Source organism: Antechinus flavipes, chromosome 1 (genome assembly GCF_016432865.1).
Source record: "Antechinus flavipes isolate AdamAnt ecotype Samford, QLD, Australia chromosome 1, AdamAnt_v2, whole genome shotgun sequence".
NCBI lineage: Eukaryota > Metazoa > Chordata > Mammalia > Dasyuromorphia > Dasyuridae > Antechinus > Antechinus flavipes.
Window position 1 is genome coordinate 168,767,805 of NC_067398.1, and position 22,080 is coordinate 168,789,884.

At 32.5% G+C, this 22,080-nt stretch overlaps 1 protein-coding gene across 2 annotated transcripts in view; it reads left to right on the top strand.

The window, feature by feature from the left end:
* The window catches only part of XRCC4 (X-ray repair cross complementing 4), a 362,270-nt gene that overhangs the window by 186,474 nt on the left and 153,716 nt on the right, over nucleotides 1-22,080 (top strand). For both annotated transcript variants that reach the window (XM_051992989.1, XM_051992998.1), the window contains exons 5-6: nucleotides 10,353-10,505; nucleotides 11,693-11,799. In XM_051992989.1, coding sequence (XP_051848949.1) covers nucleotides 10,353-10,505; nucleotides 11,693-11,799 — 260 coding nt within the window. The remainder of the gene's footprint in view (nucleotides 1-10,352; nucleotides 10,506-11,692; nucleotides 11,800-22,080) is intronic.

Here is a 22,080-nt window from a genome sequence, read left to right on the forward strand (position 1 = left end):
GAATGAATAAACTGAAGATTTTTTTCTCTAATAACTCCATGTAATTTATCCCATCCTGGATATTCAAGGATCCAGTTTATTAATCAGTATTCCAATAAAAACAAAATCAAAATGCTACCCTTTGCTTTTAACTCACTTAATAGGCCTACAGGAGATTAGGCTATGCATTCCTTGGTGATAGAATCTGATATATCTCATTTTGTATTCCTGGTATTTAGCATAATGTTATATATGTTGGCATATAAAAATCTTATCTTTAGTGTTAAATGCTGAATGTTAATTGTACATATCATTCCGAAACAATTTGTTGTTTTTATTTTATACAAAAGATATATTTTAATTTGATGTTTCAGTAAAGAATTAATTTAAAGAAATAGATTAAAATTTTCTTGATAAATGATTAGTAAATATGATGTTTCATTTAAAAATTGTTGAAGTCATCTAAATGAAAATTCTGTTCAGCCATCTGTTATCATATTCAAATTAGATGAATTATTTCCTATATGAAACATCCCCCAAATATGTTGTCAGAAAATGTAATAATACACAATGATCCTTTATTCTTATATTTTCATACAGTGTCTTTCCAATTGGCATGTATCTAATTTAATTAACAAGTTGTGAATTAGGAGTTCTTGAATTATTTGAGTACTTTCAAAAATCTTCCTAGTAGAATACTATTTCCCCTTTGCACATAATTCAGTACCTGAAAAAACTTTTTTGTAATACCTGAGAGGTAGCATAGTTTTAAAAGAAATCCTCTAAGCCAGGTAAACCTGTGTTTCAGTTCTGCCTCTGACTATTATTGGCCATGTGACCCCAAGAACTGTCACAGGCACCTCTCTAAGATTATAAGTTCCAGAGAAAACATCAGACTGTGTTCTCAAGGGGTCTCTCTTCACCTTAGAGTTCCCTCTATCAGTGAGATCACAGGACTGGACCTTCTTAGAGGGGTATAATTTTTGAAGCCTGGCAAGGATTTTGTAATAGGTAATAGTTGTAATAGGTTGTATTAGGCAATAGTTGGCACTCAAAATATAAAGGCAGTGCCATAATCCAGCATGCATGAAGAGGTTAACTTTTCCTTGATTTTTGCAGGGTCTGCCTATACTCATTCCATTTATCCAAAGGCTAGAAACCTTTTTGTCATCTCTCCTCGTCCCTTCTTCTTCAATTTTATTTTAGTTTCAATTCCTTGCTTTTCTTATGATTTGCTTTTTTTTTTCTGTACTTTGCTTAATGTACAACTTCATATAAATGACATTTATCACTCTAACACCATACAATAAACATTGTTTGGTACTATGCTGGGAAGTAAAAGTATAAAGGCAAAATTTAAGAGTCCTGGTCCTCAAGGAGCTTTAATCCTGTTATTAGATTCATGAATTATCACCATGGTCTTTGTCTAATCACAGCCCTGTTTGAAACTCACCAGTCATACCCAGAGTATTTCTTAAGTTGATTGGTCACAACTTAGATGTCCCAGCCATCCTCCTTGACCTTTCCTGGTGATAACCTTCTCAGCTTCTGACCCTTTCTAGTCAGTCACCTTGATAGACAAGTTTCATGGGCTGCACCTCAGTGTGGCCATAGTTGAAATCTTTCTACTAAATCCTTAAGATTTATTAGCTGTAAACTCTTCTGGTCACAATCACCCAAGACTTGCTAATCATAACTCAAAACCTTTCCTAGTGATTGCTGAGGGCCCAGTTGTCTCCCCAAGATCTTCTTGTCATAAGATGATCCTCACTTGTCCCAGAACTCTCAGACTGACATAGTCCTAAGGCCTGCCTGACCCTAATCACTAAGCCTTATTTCCCTCAAAGCCTAAATCTCATGATTTATGAAATGATTCCTCAAAAAATTCTTTAATATAACTGAATAAAATAAAATCTCATATCTATTTATATGAAGAATACATATTTTTAAAAAAGAATTTCAGACATCTAGCTTTTATATTACTAATAGTTTCTTTAACTGGTTAACTGTTCAGAATAAATATGATGCCACATTTGCCTTATTATTCTATATATCTTTTGAAATAAAAATAAAAATTTATTTTGAGTGGATAAAGAGACATATTTTCTATTATGCCAATATTTGTACATTTTCCTTTTTTATTTTCCTTTTTTTATTTGTGGGGGAGAGAGAGATAAGTCAATTTTCTGAACATAGAAAATCTCAATGAAAATTACTATAAATAGTCAGAAAGTTGGCATGGCACAATAGAAAGAATTTTAGTCAGGAGACCTGTCTTCCAATCTAGCCATAGGAACTTTTAGTTGTTTAAGTGGTGCCTTAGCAGCTCTGTTTATTTGATGAATAGGATTTATTTTTATATTATTGATTGATTGATTGTATTTTTATAGTATATTTATTTTGTCTATTTATATTTATAATTATAGTATCTATATCTATAGGCTCATTATTTGCAAAGTACTTAGCAGACCTTAAACCACTATATAAGCATGATTCTGTATTATGTATATAATGTGTTTTATATATATAATGTATTACACACACACACACGATTAGCATTCTTTTTCTTATCAGAGAAGATTTGTATAGAATTTAAAGAAATATGTACTAGTTTAAAGTAAATTGTTTTAATTTGTAAATTCTGAAATAGGAATACCAGAATAAATGCCAACTAAAAAACTATACAATATAAACATGAAAGATTGGTAGAATATTTTGAGGATTGTTGAAGCAAAGTCATTGCTGTCATGCATATCACCCATATATGCTGTCTGCTTCTCTAGCCAGATCAACTCTCTCCATTCATTGGAGAACTAAAATTAATATAATAGTTTCGTAAATGATTTGACCACCTTTAGAAAAGGAGTAGGAAAATTGTATAAGCCTTGGTATCTATATCTGATTTAAAAAAAAAATAAAAGATTAAAGATTTACTTAGTTTATTAATTTTACAATAAAGTATAAATACTGTGATCCATTGTTTCTTTTTATTGGATTTTTTAGTTTACATTGTATGTAATATTATATTACACATGTTATTATATAAATTATATTACATGTTATATAATTACTATATATTTGTATATTATACATTATATAAATTCTATGTATTTTGTCATCAGTAAATCTAAGAAATGGCTAAATTTGGGAATTTTCATTATTCATTTTAGCTTATTTAAATCCATTTTTAAATTTTCACAGTCATTACAGGATATATATGACTAACATTAATTGTGGCCTTATTTTTACTAGATAATTGTAACTACTGTTTTATATAGTGCCCTACAACTTATAACATGCATAGCCTACATTTTCTCATTTCAACCTCAATAAGTTCTAGTAGAGTGTAACTTTGTCAAACTCAAGTAGAAATAAGGGCCACCAAATTGTGCACAAGAATTCTGTGGGATGCATATTGACTTTGAAAACTATATAGTGATACACACACACACACACACACACACACACACACACACACGCACACATATATTACATTGTATTTTTGTTTATTCTGTTAAATATTTCCCAGGCACATTTTAATTTGGTTTAAACTGTGCTTAGGGATGTTTGACAATACTGTTATAAATGATATTTAAAACAATGAGTGGGGCGGGGCCAAGATGGTGGAGAAGACATACATGTCATTCTAAGTTCCCTGTCTATCCTCACTACTAATTACCAAATTTACCAGCTTGACTGGTAAAATCCACGAATATTGGGAGTACAACAAATTACCAGCCAAAGATAACTGGAAGAGCTCCAGAAAAAGTTTGTCCTGATCAGGGGGGTGGGAGGGAGGAGCAGGCCAGCGCACGCAGGAAGCCAGAACCAGAGATTAGCACACTAAGCAGACGAGGATGGGGGCGATCTCTTCAAGTGGAGAATTTGCAGGGAGAACTCTACCACAGGTTGGCTGTTCTGCTTTGGTTGCAAAGCAGTAGATCAGCATAGATGTTAAAGCCAAAGGTAGAGTGTACTCCAAAAAACACCAGAATTTAACAGGACCTTGGCTATACCCACTTAGCACTGGAAGTGACTCATCACGGACCACAGCACAGCTGTGCAGCCGCATTCTGTAGTATGGAGCTTTTGCCCAGGGTAGCCACACATCTGCAGGAGGGCTCTGCCCCCAGTGGGGATGGGGGGTGGGGCAGTAGAACAGCAACAGCACGGCCACACTTCCCAGGGCAGAGACACATCCACTGCGGGGCTCTTCCCAGGGCACTTCTGCAGCTCAGCTGCAGATATGTGGTCCATATATCTATCCCTGTTCTGCAGAGGAAGCAGGTAACCTCCTTTCCCTGAAGGCAGACCCTAAGAGCTTTAAAAAAAAAAAAAAAAGAGTAAAAAAGACAAGCGAACTCTAAATTGATAGCTTCTATACAGAAAGAGAACAGGTCTTCAACCCCGAGGAGACTAATGACAGACAGTCTCCCAACAAAACCCCAAAGGGGGATATAAACTGGAGCCCATCACACAAGTCTCTCCTAGAAGAAATGATAAAAGATCTTAAAAGAGCTAGAAGAAAGATGGGGAAAGGAAAGAGAAACTCTGCAAGAGAGTACAGAAAAGGCTTGTAAGTCATTTAAAGAAAAATTTGATAAAGTGGAAAAAGAAAACAACTTCCTGAAATGTGAATTGGAAAAGGTAAAGAACTCCCAGGGAGACAGAATTTGTGAATTGCAAAAGATAAAGAACTCCCAGGAAGTAGGATTTGTGAATTGGAAAAAGAAAATAACTCAGTAAAAAAAAAAAAAAAAAAAAAAAAAACATAAAATTAGTGAAATGGAAAAAAATTCCATAGAGCAAAACAACTCATTTAAAAATTCAATTGGACATATATAAACACAAGTTTAAAAAAAGCTAAAAAAAGCTAATGAAGAAAATAACTCATTAAAAATCAGAACTGAACAAATAGAAATGAATGATTTGTTGAGACATCAAGAATCAGTCAAGCAAAAATAAAAAAATGAAAAAATAGGAAAAGATATTAAATATCTACTTGGAAAAACATCAGACCTGGAAAATAAATCTGGGAGATAATCTGAGGATTATTGGATTTTCTGAAAATTATGATGAAAAAAAGAGCCTCGACACTATTTTACAGGAAATAATCAAAGAGAATTACCCAGATGTAATAGAATCAGAAGGTAAAATAGGCATTGAAAGAATTCATCAAACACTTTTTAAAGAGACCCTAAAATAAAAAGTGAAAGGAATATTGTGCCTAAATTTCAGAACTACCAGACTAAGGGAAAAAATATTACAAGCAGCCAGAAAAAAAACAATTCAAATACCGAGGAGCGACAATAAAGATCACTTAGGATCTAGCTGCTTCCACATTAAAGGACTGAAGGGCCTGGAATCTGATATTTTGAAAGGCAAAAGAGCTTGGAATGCATCCAAGAATAAACTACCCAGCTAAGCTGAGCATTTTCTTCCAAGGAAGAAGATGGACACTTAATGAAACAGGTGAATTCCATTTGTTTCTAATGAAAAGACCAGAGCTAAACAAAAAGTTTGACCTCCAACTATAGGACTCAAGAGAAGCAGAAAAGGGCAAAAAGAACTGTTGAGAACTGTATTTCTGTTACCGATATACATAAAAATGCATGTATAATTTGATTTTACTGGTATAATATAAAAAAGGGAAGTAGAAGTAGAAAGGGGATAGTATCAGAAAAAGGGAAAAGGGGAGATAAAAAGAGGGAAATTACATCCCATGAAGAGGCAAAGGAAACCTATCAATATGTGAGGGAATTTAGGGAGGAGGAGGAACGTTGTGTGAATATTACTCTCATCAGATTTGTTTCAAAGAGAAAATAATAGACATATTTGGTTTACAGAGAAACTTCTCTCAACTCATTAAAAAGTGGGAGGGGAAAGGGAAAAGAGTAATAAGGGAAAGGTATAAGAAAGGAGAAAGGATTCAAAGGGGGTGGAGGGATTCTAAAGAGGGAAAGCTGCATGAGGCAAGTGGTGCCCATAAGTTTAATACTGGGCAGGGGGATAAGGGGGAAAGAAAAAGAAAAACATAATCTGGGGATAAGATGGCAGGAAATAAAGAATTAGTCATTTTAATTATAAATGTGAATGGGATGAAATCTCCCATAAAGCGGAAGTGGATAGCAGATTGGATCAAAAGCCAGAACCTTACAATATGTTGTTTACAAGAAACACATTTAAAGCAAAGTGATACGTACAGAGTAAAGGTAAAAGGCTGGAGCAGACTCTATTATGCTTCAGATGAAGTAAAAAAAAGCAGGGGTAGCCATTCTTCTCTCAGATCAAACAAAAGCAAAAAATTGTTCTAATTAAAAGAGTTAAGGAAAGAAACTATATCTTGCGAAAGGATGGCATAGACAATGAAGCAATATCAATATTAAACATATATGCACCAAGTGGTACAGCATCTAACTTCCTAAAGGAGAAGTTGAGAGTTGCAAGAAGAAATAGCCAGCAAAACTGTAACAGTGGTAGATCTCAACCTTGCACTCTCAGAATTAGATAAATCAAACCACAAAACAATTAAGAAAGAAGTTAAAGAGGTAAATAGAATATTAGAAAAGTTAGGTATGATAGATCTTTGGAGAAAATTGAATGGAGACAGAAAGAATACACTTTCTTCTTAGCAGTTCATGGAACCTATACAAAAATTGGCCATATTAGGACATAAAGATCTCAAATTCAAATACAGTACAGAAATAGTAAATGTATTCTTTTCAGATCACGATGCAATAAAAACTACATTCAACAAAATGCTTAGAGGTAAATAAATCAAAAAGTAATTGGAAACTAAATAATCTCATCCTAAAAAATGAATGGGTGAAACAGCAAATCAAAGACACAATTAATAATTTCACCCAAGAGAATGACAACAATGAGACAACATACCAACATTTGTGGGATGCAGCCAAAATGGTAATAAGGGGAAATTTTATATCTTTAGAGGCTTACTTGAATAAAATAGAGAAAGAGAAGATCAGTGAATTGGGCTTGCAACTAAAAAAGCTAGAAAAAGAGCAAATTAAAAACCCCTAATCAAATACTAAACTTAAAATTCTAAAATTAAAAGGAGATATTGATAAATTTGAAAGTAAAAAAAAAACTATTGAATTAATAAATAAAACTAAGAGTTGGTTTTATAAAAAAAAATAAAATAGATAAACCTTTCATCTGATTAGGAAAAGGAAAGAGGAAAATCAAATTATTAGTCTTAAAAATGAAAAGGGAGAACTTTCCACCAATGAAGAGGAAATTTGAGCAATAATTAAGAGTTACTTTGCCCAAATTTATGCCAATAAATTTGATAACCTAAGTGAAATGGATGACTATCTTCAAAAATATAGGCTTCCCAGATTAACAGAGGAAGAAGTATATTGCTTAAACAGTCACATTTTAGAAAAAGAAATAGAACATAATATTATTCAACTCCCTAAGAAAAAATCTTCAGGACCAGATGGATTTACATGTGAATTCTACCAAACATTTAAAGAACCATTAACTCCAATGTTATATAAACTATTTGAAAAATAGGGAATGAAGGACTCCTACCAAATTCATTTTATGACACAGACATGGTACTGATACCTAACTCAGGTAGATTGAAAAAAGAGAAAGAAAATTATACACTTATCTCCCTAATGAATATTGATGCTAAAATTTTAAATAAAATATTAGCAAAAAGATTGCAGAAAATCATCCCCAGGATAATACACTATGACCAAGTAGGATTTACACCAGGAATGCAGTCCTGGTTCAATATTAGGAAAACTATTAGCATAATTGACTATCAATAACCAAATTAACAAAAACCATATGATCATTTCAATAGATGCAGAAAAAGCATTTGATAAAATTCAACATCCATTCCTTGAGAGTATAGGAATAAATGGACTTTTCTTTAAAATAGTCAGTAGCATCTATTTAAAACCATCAGTAAGCATCATATGTAATGGGGATAAACTGGAACCATTCCTAGTAAGATCAGGAGTGAAACAAGATTGCCCACTATCACCATTACTATTCAATATTGTATTAGAAATGCTAGCTTTGGCAATAAGAGTTGAGAAAGAGATTAAAGGAATTAGAGAGGAAACCAAATTATCACTCTTTTCAGATGATATGATGGTATACTTGGAGAATCCCAGAGATTCTACTAAAAAGCTATTAGAAATAATCCACAACTTTAGCAAAGTTGCAGGATAAAAAATAAACTCATATAAATCATCAGCATTCTTATATATCACTAATAAAATCCAACAGTTAGAGTTACAAAGAGAAATTCCACTTAAAGTAACTGCCGATAGTATAAAACATTTGTGAATCTATCTGTCAAGGTCTTTAAAGTCAGGAACTATATGAGCAAAACTACAAAACACTTTCCATACAAATAAAGTCAGATCTAACCAATTGGAAAAATATTAAATGCTCTTGGATAGGGGGAGCAAATATAATAAAGATGGCAATACTACCTAAACTAATCTATTTATTTAGTGCTATACCAGTCAGACTCCCAAAAAACTATTTTAATGACCTAGAAAAAAAAGAACAAAATTCATCTGGAAGAATAAAAAGTCAAGACTTTCAAGGGAATTTATGACCAAAAAAAATCAAATGAAGGTGGTCTAGCTGCACTAGATCTAAAACTATATTATAATGCAGTGGTTACCAAAATCATTTGGTGTTGGCTAAGAAATAGATTAGTTGATCAGCAGAATAGCTTAAGTTCACAGGACAAAATAGTCAATAACTATAGCAATATAGTGTTTGAAAAACCTAAAGACCCCAGCTTTTGGGATAAGAATTCACTGTTTGACAAAAATTGCTGGGAAAATTGGAAATTAGTATGGCAGAAACTAGGCATTGACCCACACTTAACACCCTACATCAAGATAAGGTCAAAATGAGCTCATGATCTAGGCATAAAGAATAAGATTATAAATAAATTAGAACAACATAAGATAGTTTACCTCACAAACCTGTGGAAGAGGAAGGAATTTGTGACCAAAGAAGAACAAGAAATCATTATTGATCACAAAATAGAAATTTTTGATTATATCAAATTGAAAAGCTTTTGTGCAAACAAAACTAATGCAAACAAGATTAGAAGGGAAACAATAAATTGGGAAAACATTTTTACAGTCAAAGGTTCTGATAAAGGCTTCATTTCCAAAATATATAGAGAATTGACTCTAATTTATAAGAAATCAACCCATTTTCCAATTGATAAATGGTCAAAGCATATGAACAGACAATTTTCAGATGAAGAAATTGAAACTATTTCTAGCCATATGAAAAGGTGCTCCAAGTCATTATTAATCAGAAAAATGCAAATTAAGACAACTCTGAGATACCACTACACACCTCTCAGATTGGCTAGGATCACAGGAAAAGATAATGCTGAATCTTGGAGGGGATGTGAGAAATCAGGGATACTGATACATTGTTGGTGGAATTGTGAATATATCTAGCCATTCTGGAGAGCAATTTGGAACTATGCTCAAAAAGTTATCAAACTGTGCATACTCTGTGATCCAGCAATATTACTACAGGGCTTATATCCCAAAGAGATCTTCAAGAAGGAAAAGAGTCCCACATGTGCAAAAATGTTTGTGGCAGCCCTCTTTGTAGTGGCTAGAAACTGGAAATTGAATGTGTGCCCATCAGTTGGAGAATGGCTGAATAAATTGTGGTATATAAATGTTATGGAATATTATTTTTCTGTAAAAAATGATCAGCAGGAGGATTTCAGAAAGGCCTGGAGAGATTTACATGAACTGATGCTGAGTGAAATGAGCAGGACCAGGAGATTATTATATACTTCAACAACTATACTGTGGATTGATCAATTCTGATGAACGTGGCTCTCTTCAATAATGAAATGAACCAAATCAGTTCCATTTGTTCAATAATGAAGATAACCAGTTATATCCAATGAAAGAACTCTGGGAAATGTGTGTAAACCACTACATAGCATTTCTACTCCCTCTGTTTTTGTCCATTTGCATTTTTGATTTTCTTCTCAGGTTAATTTCATATTATTTCAAAGTCTGATTCTTCTTGTGCAGCAAAATAATTGTATGGATATGTATACATATATTGTGTTTAACATATACTTTAACATAATGTATTGCTCTACCTGCCATCCAGGGGAGAGGGGAAGGAGGGGAAAAGTTGGAGCAAAAGGTTTTATAAGAGTCAGTGCTGAAAAATTACTCATGCATCTTGTAAATAAAAAAGCTATATAAAAAAAAAGAACAACGAACAATAGGGGATGGTTTTGATATGATTTTTTCTAATATATTTTTCATTAAAGCTATTCAAATTAGAAGACCAATAAGTACGAATTTAATTATGATTTTAAATTTTAGTCTTGAAGAATGTGTGACTGCTAAAGAAAATCTGGAGGCAGACCTTTATAAGCGTTTTGTTCTGGTTCTGAATGAGAAGAAAGCAAAGATTAGAAGCTTACAGAAATTGTTAAAACAAGCCCAGCAACCAGAAAAGGATACACAAGATGAAAGGTATTTGACTTTTATAATTGGATATTCCATTACTGGATGACAAATATGTACATTTAAATTATATTCATTCAAACTTGTTAATCTTCTTAACCTTTCAATAAGATAATGTTCATAGCCTCAATCTACTAAGTGTTACAATTTTGGACTAGGATTTTTAGAAGCAGGGATTCTATTCTTGATTTTACTTTGGTTTTTCCATGTCCATCTAAAATTGACACTGATAAAATGGAGGCAACTAATTATTGCCACTTCACTCCTAAAATAAGTATTTTATGATATCATTGCTGAAATGTTCTAAGATGTGGTTAATTAGCATACTGCTTTTTTCTTATCTCTCCTTCTATGAATATTATCATATTTTTATATTGTTTTCAAGCAAAAAAATAACTTTTCAAGCTTAGTTTTTTATGCTTAGTTTATGTTCATCTTCAAGTTTTTGAGTTGTGTGTATTTTTTTTAAAACCATGAGTCCAGTTTCTTTTTGCTTTCTGGGGAACATATTTGCCCCATGTTCATGTTAAAGGGAATTCTCAGTAGAAAATCAAACCAATGTGCTGGAGGCTTTTCTTGGTTTCTTTTTAATATTTCATGAATATAGGATTAATTAAACATTTCTTAAAAAAAGATTCATGAATACCATTACATCCCTTGAGCTGTTCATCTATTAACTTTCACTCTTATCATACAAGAGACTTGCTTCCTTTAAAAATGTTTTTAATATGAATATTAGTATTTCCCTTTGTAAATAACAGAATATTTTAGAAACAATACTTAATAACTACATGTGAATTTTTCATTAGGTGGCAAAATCTCTTTAATAGGTGTCAAGTTTTGGCATATATTGACCTGGTATAATAGCCAATGAGAAATGGATTCAGGAATTATTTATAGAGAATAATGGTCAAACAGCATCAAACCACTTTTTTGGTATGTTTTATTTTCATGGAGAAGCTTTATCTTAACGGAATTAATATTGATTTCCCCTTTTTCCCCATAAAATGGTATTTTTTAATGTATATATATATGCCTATAAAATTGGTTTATGTGTTTGTCTAATCAGAATTATGTTCCTGAGATCTTTTCTGAAGCTTTCAATATAAAATATATGTAACAATTCTGTTGTTTTTAAAATTCTAGCCTAGGGTAGTTAGTTGAATGAATTTCAGTACCTCTTTCTTTATTCCTAGGGAATCTGTAGATGATACCCAAAGCCAAAAGAAAAGAGAAGCAGTCTATGATGAAAGTACTGATGAAGAAAGTGAAAATTTACCTGTTCCTTCTAAAGCAGTTCCAGGTAAGAACAAAATATGTTCAACTTTTTGGATTTATTGAGTGTTGTCTTCTAAGCATTGTAGATACATCTTATTATTGTGCAAGGAGAGCTGGCCTTAAGGCCCAGCAGTCCTAGGTTCAAGTTTCTGACACACCTTCGCTGCCTGACTTTGGGTGATATTTAACCTCTTAGGACTCTGAGAAGCTCTTGAAGACTCCAAATTACAAAGGTATATGCTGATTTACAAGATTCAGAGAAGATAGTGATCTGCTTTAGTAGAGGGAACTTCCTCAATCAGGGAGTATACTAGAAAAACCATGCATCCATTCCCTATATCTATTAGCATTAGTATATTAAACAAGAAAAAAACTTGCTGCTCTAAAATGTGTTCATTTTAGAATTGGAAATTCCATGTTTTAAGAATAAAGCTAGTGCTTCTTAATCTTGGAAAAAATTACCTGAAATAGAAACTAACCCACCAATAGAATAAAATAAACAAATTTGAGAATACATAAGCATATTGTTGATCAATCAAAAGACATAAACTATAACTCTATTGGGAAAAACTCTAGATGTGGGGTTTCTAAAGACCTGAGTTTGAGTCACCTGATTTTGTTACTTACTAGCCATGAAACCGCAAGTAGGTTCCTTACTCTCCCTTGAATAGACCTCCCTCGTATAAGTGAGGTTGTTATTTGTTGTTACTGCTATCTTACTAAAGTTCAAGTCCTCAGTACTTTTGGAGACCTGAGATCATCTTGAGCCAGTTTGGATAACTTGAAATTTTGGGAAAAATCTCTAAAGTCATCATAGAACCAGATGATATAGCTTCAAATCTGTAAAAGAAATCAAATAAATTCCTGATTAATCAACTTGAATCCAAGATGAAGTATTATGCATTAATAGGGTATACATTAGATTCTGCATGAACTCCCTCCCCCCCCCCCAAATTTTTTCTCCAAATACCTCACCACAGAAATTAAATTACTTTGCTTTTTATGGTACAGGTTATGCATATTTTATACTGGTACCTCATTTATATGTGAAATCTTTTATGATCAAATATAATAAAAATCTCTCTAAGAAAAATAATTTGTATTCCTTTCCATTTAAACCTTCAGAACGCTAGTTTAATACAATATATCTGACTCTCATTCTATCTTAAGAGTATCACATCTCTCTCTGAAGTCAATAGAAATTTTTCTTGAAAAGGAAATACACAGGTATATCTAAGGGCAATAGAATTAGGTTCTTTCATTTATGCAGACAATTTATTTTTAAAAAGTAACTCTTCTTGTAGAGTCAACTATTTTAAATTTGGCTAAACTTTTCAGAGTTTTTCCCAGTGTTTAGTTTAAGCAGTATATTTTATTGTTCTGTATAATGCTGCTGCTTTTTTTTTTTTTTTTTTAAAAACTCAAATCTCTTTCAGGACATAAATTTGTTCCATGGTTCTCTAATGTTAATATCTTTACATTTAACTTATCAGAATTCTGTTCTGCAAGAACTTTTTGATGTAAAAGAATTAGGAGCATTTTTATTAGCTATTTAATTGTCCTTTCCTTCTGGTTTTCATATAAAAAATTAGGAAGGTGAAGTTTGCCAACAAGAAATGAAACACAGATACAAAATTATTGAATTTGGTTTAAAAATAGATTTTTACAAAATCTCAATTGGAAATGTATATATTATGATTAAAAAGTAGGTCCTCTTTCAGTTTACTAAATAAAGATGAAAATTTTATTGAGTAGACAAAATTTGTCTTTAGCTGACTAGCTAATATTTGAATCTTTCATATAGACTGTAAGTTGCTTGGGGCTTTTTTTTTTTCCTTCACAGTTAGGAAGTACAGAGGAGAGAAGAAAGGAGAGGAGAGAAAAGAGCAAAAACCAAGAGGGGAGGGAATTAAAGGGGAAAGAAAATGACAGGAGAGGGGAGAAAAGAGAACTTAAATGTATTCATTCTGTCTTTATGTAAATCATTCTTCATTTTAGACTTGTGCAACCTTAAAGCAATGCTCACTATGTAAAGTGCTTTAGATTAATTATTAAAATCTCCAAATATCCTCCTGAGTTAAGTATGTGCTATTATCCCTTTCCTGGATAATAAGAAAGGTTAAATGATTTGCCCAGGGTCACTTTCTGAATCTGGAGCTCCCATTAAAAAAAAACCTTTCATTTACTTTTATCTGTGGAACCAAAGAAAGGGGAGAATAATTTACAATAAATTGCTAGGCAACCTCTTTATGAACAAATTATTTTTTTGTTCCTTTATATTTTAACAATAATGACATGTACTTTTTTGTTAATTAAGAATAACAAACCTATTTATATACAAAAAGGATATATTATCATTTAATAGTAAAATCAGAAATTAAAATTAAAAAAAAATTATTTGCTATTCCCAAGAAATGGAAGTCCCATTGCTTCCCCTTCCACACTCTGTGATTCATCCAAAATTCCTTCTCTCTCTTTCTTACATAAAACACTCTGCCCTTGCCTTTTGCTCCTCTCACCCAGCCCAGTCTTAGAATGAACTTCCTCCTCTCTGCTTCTTTCTTAAAACCCTCTCTTCCTTCCAAATGCAACTTAAGTACCACTTTCTACAAGAAACTTTTCTTAGTACCTTCTGACTTCTGGTGCCTTCTTTCAGACTTCCTTGCTTTTACTTTCTATGTTTTTAACTTTCTTCTTCTTTTTTTTTTATGTTTATTCTCTATATGGTTATATCTGTGCTTATTGTCTCCTCTGTTAGGATGATTTACTTTTGAGAAAGAATTCTTTCTTTCATTGTATTTATATCCCTAGCAGCTAGTACAACATTGCTTAATAAATACTTGATTGGTTGATTGCCATAAGAACTGAAAATTTTAAGATCTGAACATTTGTAAATTCAATGAAGAACACTGAAGTAATTAATCTGAATAACAAGCAAAAAGAATGCATTTTATTAAGACCTATTTGCAATAAGGACCAATGAACTATAAGATTATAAATTGGTAGACATAGAGCAACATGATTTAACTTTACTAGTGTATATTCACACATTCTATAGCTAAGTGGTCTTTCCCGTACAATAGATTGTTAATCTAGCTGCTGGCAGGCCTCCAAAACTCCCGAGAGAATTAGACCTAAATTAAAATCTAATTAGATTATAATTTGTTTAACAATGAATAAAAATACAATACAATAAAAATGTCAATTTGTGATTTTCTAAGACAAGATGTTGACGTCTTTTTCTATTTGAGTTTGACACCACTGCATCCTGAACTACCCTTCTTTACATTGACAAAAATTAGGGTTATGACATTTTCTCCCTTTTCTGAAGGTAATTTGGAAGGAAACTAATAGAAAGATAACACTTTGCTATTGTAAAGTACTGCTTATGCAAAATTATGCAGAATAGCATACAGATCCTTTTAATTACAATGTAAGATCTTAGTTTCTAAAATGATTATCCTCCAGACTTGCAACCTGGAAATTGTCAATAACCTCACTGGCGATAACTACATTTTTACTTTTTCTGAAACAGTTGCTATAAGCCCCAGCAGTTTGCCCACCGAGGAATATAAGGGTCTATTAAATGTCCTTTTTGCACAGAGAGTACTTAAATGTCTTTGATCCTTTTAGAGTTTTCATTGGATTTTAATTTCAGACAGTCTCATAGAGGCCATACTTATTCTAGGGAGCGCCTCCATACACATGGACCACGTTACCTTCTGGAATGACAAAGATCAGTTCCAGACCCTTCCATTAGCTGTGTTAAAATAATTCCTAAAAATCTCTCTTGCTTCTGCCATTAGAACCCTGCTAGGAGTTGGCACTATTAAGACTCAATTTTAGGGTCCATGGTATCTCTGAGTTGTATGAGACCTCAGAGGGTCTATTTAGCTGCACAAGAATTCTTTAAACAATTCATTTAGTGATTATACAGATATTATTGGAAAACTTAATGTGAGGAAGAGCCTGCCACCTTTCAAGGCAGCTTGTTCCACTTTTAAGTTCCACAACTTAATTAATGAGCAGTTTTTCCTTGCATCAAAACTATATATGCCTTTTTTATTCTATGTTCAGGAATCATGTAATTTGTGTTCCTATTTTGGGCAGTGAGCTGGTACAGGAGATAGAAATTAAGGTTTAGAGTTAGGAAGAACCAAGTTAGAATTCTCCTTCAGACACTTAGAGCTGTGTGATCCTAATGGGGCAAATCACTTAAATGTTTTGTTTTTGTTTCTTCATCTGTAAAATATGGATGATAATAATAGCACTTATCTTCTGGATTGTTGTGAGATTCAAATGAGTTAATATATGTAAAGTATTTTGCAAACTTTAAATTTCTGTACTAATACCAGCTACTACTGCTACGGCTATTGCCATTATTATGACTTATGCTATTTCTATAATAGCTTAGCACCTTGTTGGTGCTAATGTGCCTCCAAAATTCATTTTGGTTTTTCTGAAGTGTCTGAATAAGGATAGTTATGTTCAACCTCCCAAACTCATCTTAATAGGGGAAAAAAAAAAAAAAAGCTTGTTAAGCTTTTGGCTATTTCTGTAATGACCATGTGTCTGACAACAATTGAAAAATAATCTGTGGTTCTTCATTATTATTGAGTAATTTTAGAAAGTGTGACTGTTTGGGCCCCTCTGTCTCCCCTGATGGGCCATTGTCTCTGAATATGAATAATAACAGTATTGGAGAAATGTGTTTTTTTCTCTCTCTGAATATTATATCTAAAAATGTATCCATTAGCAACCAAGAAGCACATCTTAATTTTAAAATCACAGTATGCTACTTTGAACAAAATCTAATCTCTTTTTACATGAGACTTTTGATAGGATACAATAAAGTTCATCTTTAATTGATTATGCACAATTATCATGACACATTGTTTATAACTATAATCACAGTCTTGAAAAATGTATCAGTATAAATCGTCAGCTTTGTAAAAAAATTGAAAACAATTATATAGGTTAACATTTTTTACTACCTTGACTTTCTTTTATAGGAGAATAGTACTTCTTAAATTTAGGCATCATAAATTTTAAGTTGCTTTAATCATTCTTGTTTCTTAGATTAAAGGGCTAACTCTTACTGATTACTTAGGTTCAGAGTAAAGTTGGAAAGTTTCTTAAAAGAAATTGTAATAATTTCTGCATATGGTGATAATTAACACTTTAGAACTCTTTATAGATTGCCCCACCATTTCTCAAAATTACTTTGTATTTATTTCGAATCTATTTTCTGTTTCCTTTTTGGTGTATATGTTCCTTCTCTTTTAGTAGAGTTTAAATTCCCTTTTAAAGGTCTGTTTTGTATTTGGCTTTGTAATCTCTAGCACCTAACACAGTATCTTGCATATATTAGGTACTCAGTAAATGCTTCTTCAATTTGATAGAAAGTATTTCCATTTTTTTGTTGTTCTTTATAACAGCCTGGTAGGTATTACTATTTTATAGATGATGTTCAGCCAGGTATAATAAATTGAAAGTAGGCACACAACTAGTAGCAGAGTTGAGTCTTGACTACATACAGACTACATACACTCCTTTTCTAAATTTAAGTAGCTTACATTTGGCAAAGTCAAAAGGACAAAAGAGGTCCAAGAAACATGACAACATGTAAAATTTCAAAAATCTTTACTTCTTTTTACAATAGACACATATTCATTATGGGGATAATATTCACTGCTGATAGCTATACATATCTAAATCAACGCTCCTTAAGTTTTTCCACTTGCTACCTCTTTTTGCCCAAGAAACTTTTATGTGACTCTAGGTATATAGGTATGTAAACCAGAGATACAAATCAAATATTTACTCATGATAAATCATAATTTTACAATCTCCATATTTGAGATGCTCTCTGGAGTCATGACCCACAGTTTAAAAAGTTGCACTCTTGAATAATTTATCTTATCTTGAGTGGTTATGTTATTATATTCTTTGGAATAATAATAATAAAAAACAAACCAAAAAACTAGAGACTGAAGCAAAAACCTGAAATTTAAAAATTCATCTCTATCCTGGAGGATTAGCTGGGTGATACAGATAGAATGCTGGGCCTAGAGTGAGAAAGACTCAGTTTCATTAGTTTAAATCTGACCTCAAACACTTCCTAGCTGTGTCACTCAGACAAGTCACTTATCCCTATTTGCCTCAGTTTCCTCATCTGTAAAATGAGCCTGAGAAGGAAATGGCAAACCACTCCAGTGTCATTGTCAAGAAAACCCCAAATGGGGTTATGAAAAGTCAGACATAGCCAAAAAATGACTGAACAACAGAAACAACCAGCCTCGAAAAACAACTTGAATTATGTATGTCTAGTGATAGTAGACTAATTTTTTGCAAGATATTAATCTAGTTCAAGAAATATTTATTGCATCCCTGCTAACACTAGGTACTATTCTAGGTTTTGTGGGGAAAGACAAAAATGAATAACATATAGTCCATACTCTTAAGAAATTTATAATTAATTATGGAAAATAAGGCACCTAAAGTAGAAAGGACATGCAAATTGTAATCCCAAAGCCTGAATTCTAATACTATTTCTGTCAGTGCTTATGTGATCTTGGACAAGTTGCTTAACCTTTGTCAGTTTATAAAATGAGAAGTTTCATTCAGCTAGCTAACTTTCATAGTGCCTTCCAGGCTAAAACTGTATCATATAAATTAAAAACTAGCATACAGAATAGAATAAATATTCTATAAGAGATAACATACCTCTATTGGAGAACTAAAAGAAATGACTAATATTTTGATTCTCCATCAAAAGGCAATTTTTTAAACCCAAAAAGTTTGAACAACTAGAGTTAAAAGAGAATTGGAGACCTTGACAGGCAAAAAAGATAAAAAGTTAATTCCAGTTATTATAAATAAGTTCGAATATCCAGATCCAGATGGATGACTTTCCAGGGTACCAAGTGAACTTGAAAACTTGATCATGTAACATTTTTTCTCTAATCTTTGACAAACCAGAGAAAAGAATACAGATGTAAATATATATATATATATATATATATATATATATATATATATATATATATATATATATATATAAACAATTTTTCAAAAAACTGGGGGGGAGAGAGGGGAAGAAAACATTTCAGAAGCAGTAGATCAAGTAGCTGCATATAGCTGAAGGTTTGTCATGTGAAAAAGGAGTCATCCTTACTTTATGAAGATTTGGAGGGCAGAATTTTGTTGTTGTTGATTCTTTGTTTTTGAAGATGACCAATGATATCACAGGTAATGTCTTGCTCATTAATTGGATTTAAGTGAGTCAGAAATGTACAAAATTGATAGCATTACTTTCCCTTCTTGAATCATCTAAATCCAGTTAGCAGATTAGATTGCTTAGTATTATATGGAACTTTCCAATAGTGAGAGCTGTCCAAAATTGAATGGGCTGCCTTTTAGAGACTTCTTGTTCTTTTAGACATGTTCCATTCTTCATGACCCATTTGAGGTTTTCTTGACAGAGATACTAGAGTACCATTTCCTTTTCTAACTCATTTTACAGATGAGTAACTAAGGCAAACAGGGTTAAATGACTTGCCCAGGATTACACAGGTAATAAGTGACTGAGACCAGAGTTGAACTTGAGTATGAGTGTTCTGATTCTAAATTAGCACTCCATCCACTTCAGCATCTAGCATCCACTTCAGGATGACCTGAATTCAAATTCAACTTCAAATACTTACAAGCTTTGTGATCCTAGGCAAATCACTTAATTACTCATTGTTTCAATTTTCTCTACTTTTTCTCTAAAATGGAGATTAAAAAATAGCACCTACTCCCCTGCTTGTGGTATGGAGCAAAAAAGATATTTGTAAAGCACTTAGTCCAGTGGCTGGCATGTAGCAGGCACTATATAAATACTTTCCCCTGCATCCCCTTTTCATCTATCCTTCCGTCTTGTAAGCATTGTTGATCAAGATGACCTCAAATATTTTTGCAATCAATAATAATCTATTCTTTTTTTTCCCCCCATTGGCTCATTAATTTTTTTTAAAAAGCAAAAGTTTTTGAAATTTGGAAATGGATAAGTGACAATGACCATGATGTTCTAAAAGTGTGACCTACAAGAGATTATAGGCTAGTTTCCATGTTCACTGGGTCTGTGAATTTGGCATAATATTGAAGGAGACCCATCTATCATAATGCTTGCTCCTAGAGGCACATAATAAGTGAAATCTTGTTGGATTTAATGTATAATGGCTCCTGTTTGCATGGCTGAAAATTTTCACTGCTCCCATTGAACTACACTCTCTAATTGATTCAGAGTACAGTATCAGTGCAGTAACAGTTTCAACATCAATATCAAACCCTGTAGTGTAGGCTTCTCTTTACTAGGATACCAAGCTCTGCTATGGTATTGCTACATCTAGTTTTTTGAGCAGATTCATCAGCACCACCTATAACTCATATTTAACATCAAAAGTCTAGACAACCTTACCAGCAATGAGGACCTGGAATGCTGCCAGCCCACCAGCATTGAAGCAATGCTCACTGCAACTTAATTCTGTTGGTCTGGATGTGTGTAAAGGGTAGATGACAGCAGTGTAGCTCAGCAGCTGCTCTATGGAGTGCTAAAGTTGGGCCACCATGAGGAATGCTAAAAGTAGACATAATGGAATCACTGACTCGGGCACCCTGACATCACTGGGAACTCTAGGACCCAGCAACTGCAAACAGACCAAGCTGCTGTGCAGCCTTCAAGAGATTGTTTTTCCATTTTGAATAAACAACCACTCGAGCCCACCTACAAGAAACAATCTATACATATGAAACTTCCTAATGTTGGTCTTGTTGATTCTCAATCAGAATTACTGCATAAGGAATAATAACATTTTAAACTATGCTGTTCTTTGAGTAAGAAGGTTGGATTTGATCTCTTAGTTTCCTTCTGGCTCTGTGATTCTAAGATTGAGTAAAAAAATAATCATAGGTGAAATTTTCATTTTCCACAAAAGTGAAAACATAAATTTAATTTTTACTCAAATTTTCAAGAATACAATCCTTTTTTTTTTACACATAATTTTGTTTTATGCATTTCATGTTCCTCATGTTGCTTTTGTTTAAGATAAGCTATTTGGTATATAAGGGGCCCAGATTTTGGAAAAGAATATGCTCACATTTTTGCTTTTAGACTAAGAAGTACATATTCTGAAAGAGAAAGAGTTAACTTTGTGACATTAATGTTCTGTTAGGAGAAATAAATATGTTTATAACACCATTGTTGGTACTGTTCCAGTCAGGCTCAAAAGCATGAAGAGCATGTATGAAAGTATGGAAGAGTGAAATGATTTATAGCCAGTCTTCATTGTGAGGACTTTGTGTGAATGCTTAGAATGATAGGTGTTAAATAAATGTAAATTAATTCTACTTTTTTATGCATTATTAAAAAAATGCTTATAGTGTGCTTTTCAACTAAATTGTTGAGGAGGTATCTACATCTGTTGGCTTTTTTTCTTTCTCTATAGTCTTATAATTTGTTTTGCTCCCTGCTCCCAATTAAAAGGCATTAATAAATTTGTTATCCCCTGCCCTGAAATAATTAAGATTCATTTAGATTTTTTTGTTATCCAAGATATAAGCAATATTTTTTTCCATAGCTTCCAGAAAGTAAAAGTTGTCAGTACTTCTTTGCAGACCAAGGTTTCTAACTTTGTACTCATATGTATTTTGGAAAGGCTGTGATATTTTATTCTTCATCCATCTCCTTGGAAAACTTAAAATAATAACTTTGTTTTATAGCTTCTGATTGAGCCAGGTTTGGGGGGGAGAAAGGTGGAGATGAACAATTCATGTAAATTACCAGTAAAGTGATTTCAGTCCTATTTTAAATGCATTTTTATAAGTCTAATAATTTAAACATTTGAGTTTCTCCCAGACTTGTTTTTGGCAAAATAATTATATTGTCAATATTTTCAAAAGTTTTTAATTATCAAATGAATAAACACTATTTCTACAAAGGAATTACATATCTGAGGCATTTAAATTTTGTTGACATGAATCATATATACATTCATTATGTATTCTACACCTATACCAATACAAAGCACATGTGCTTTGACTATGTTTTCCATAGCTAAAAAGTGGAACACCATTCCCACTCTTTGACTTAGTTTTTATATTCATAAGCTACATTTTAGCAATAATTGGCCAAAGTTAGGAGAGTTAACCATAAAAAGGGACAAATAATAATAGCATTTAACTCCCAAGGTTTATCTGAGAGAAAAAATAAGATAATATTTGTACAATGCTCAACATAATCCCTGATATTTAATAGACATTTAAA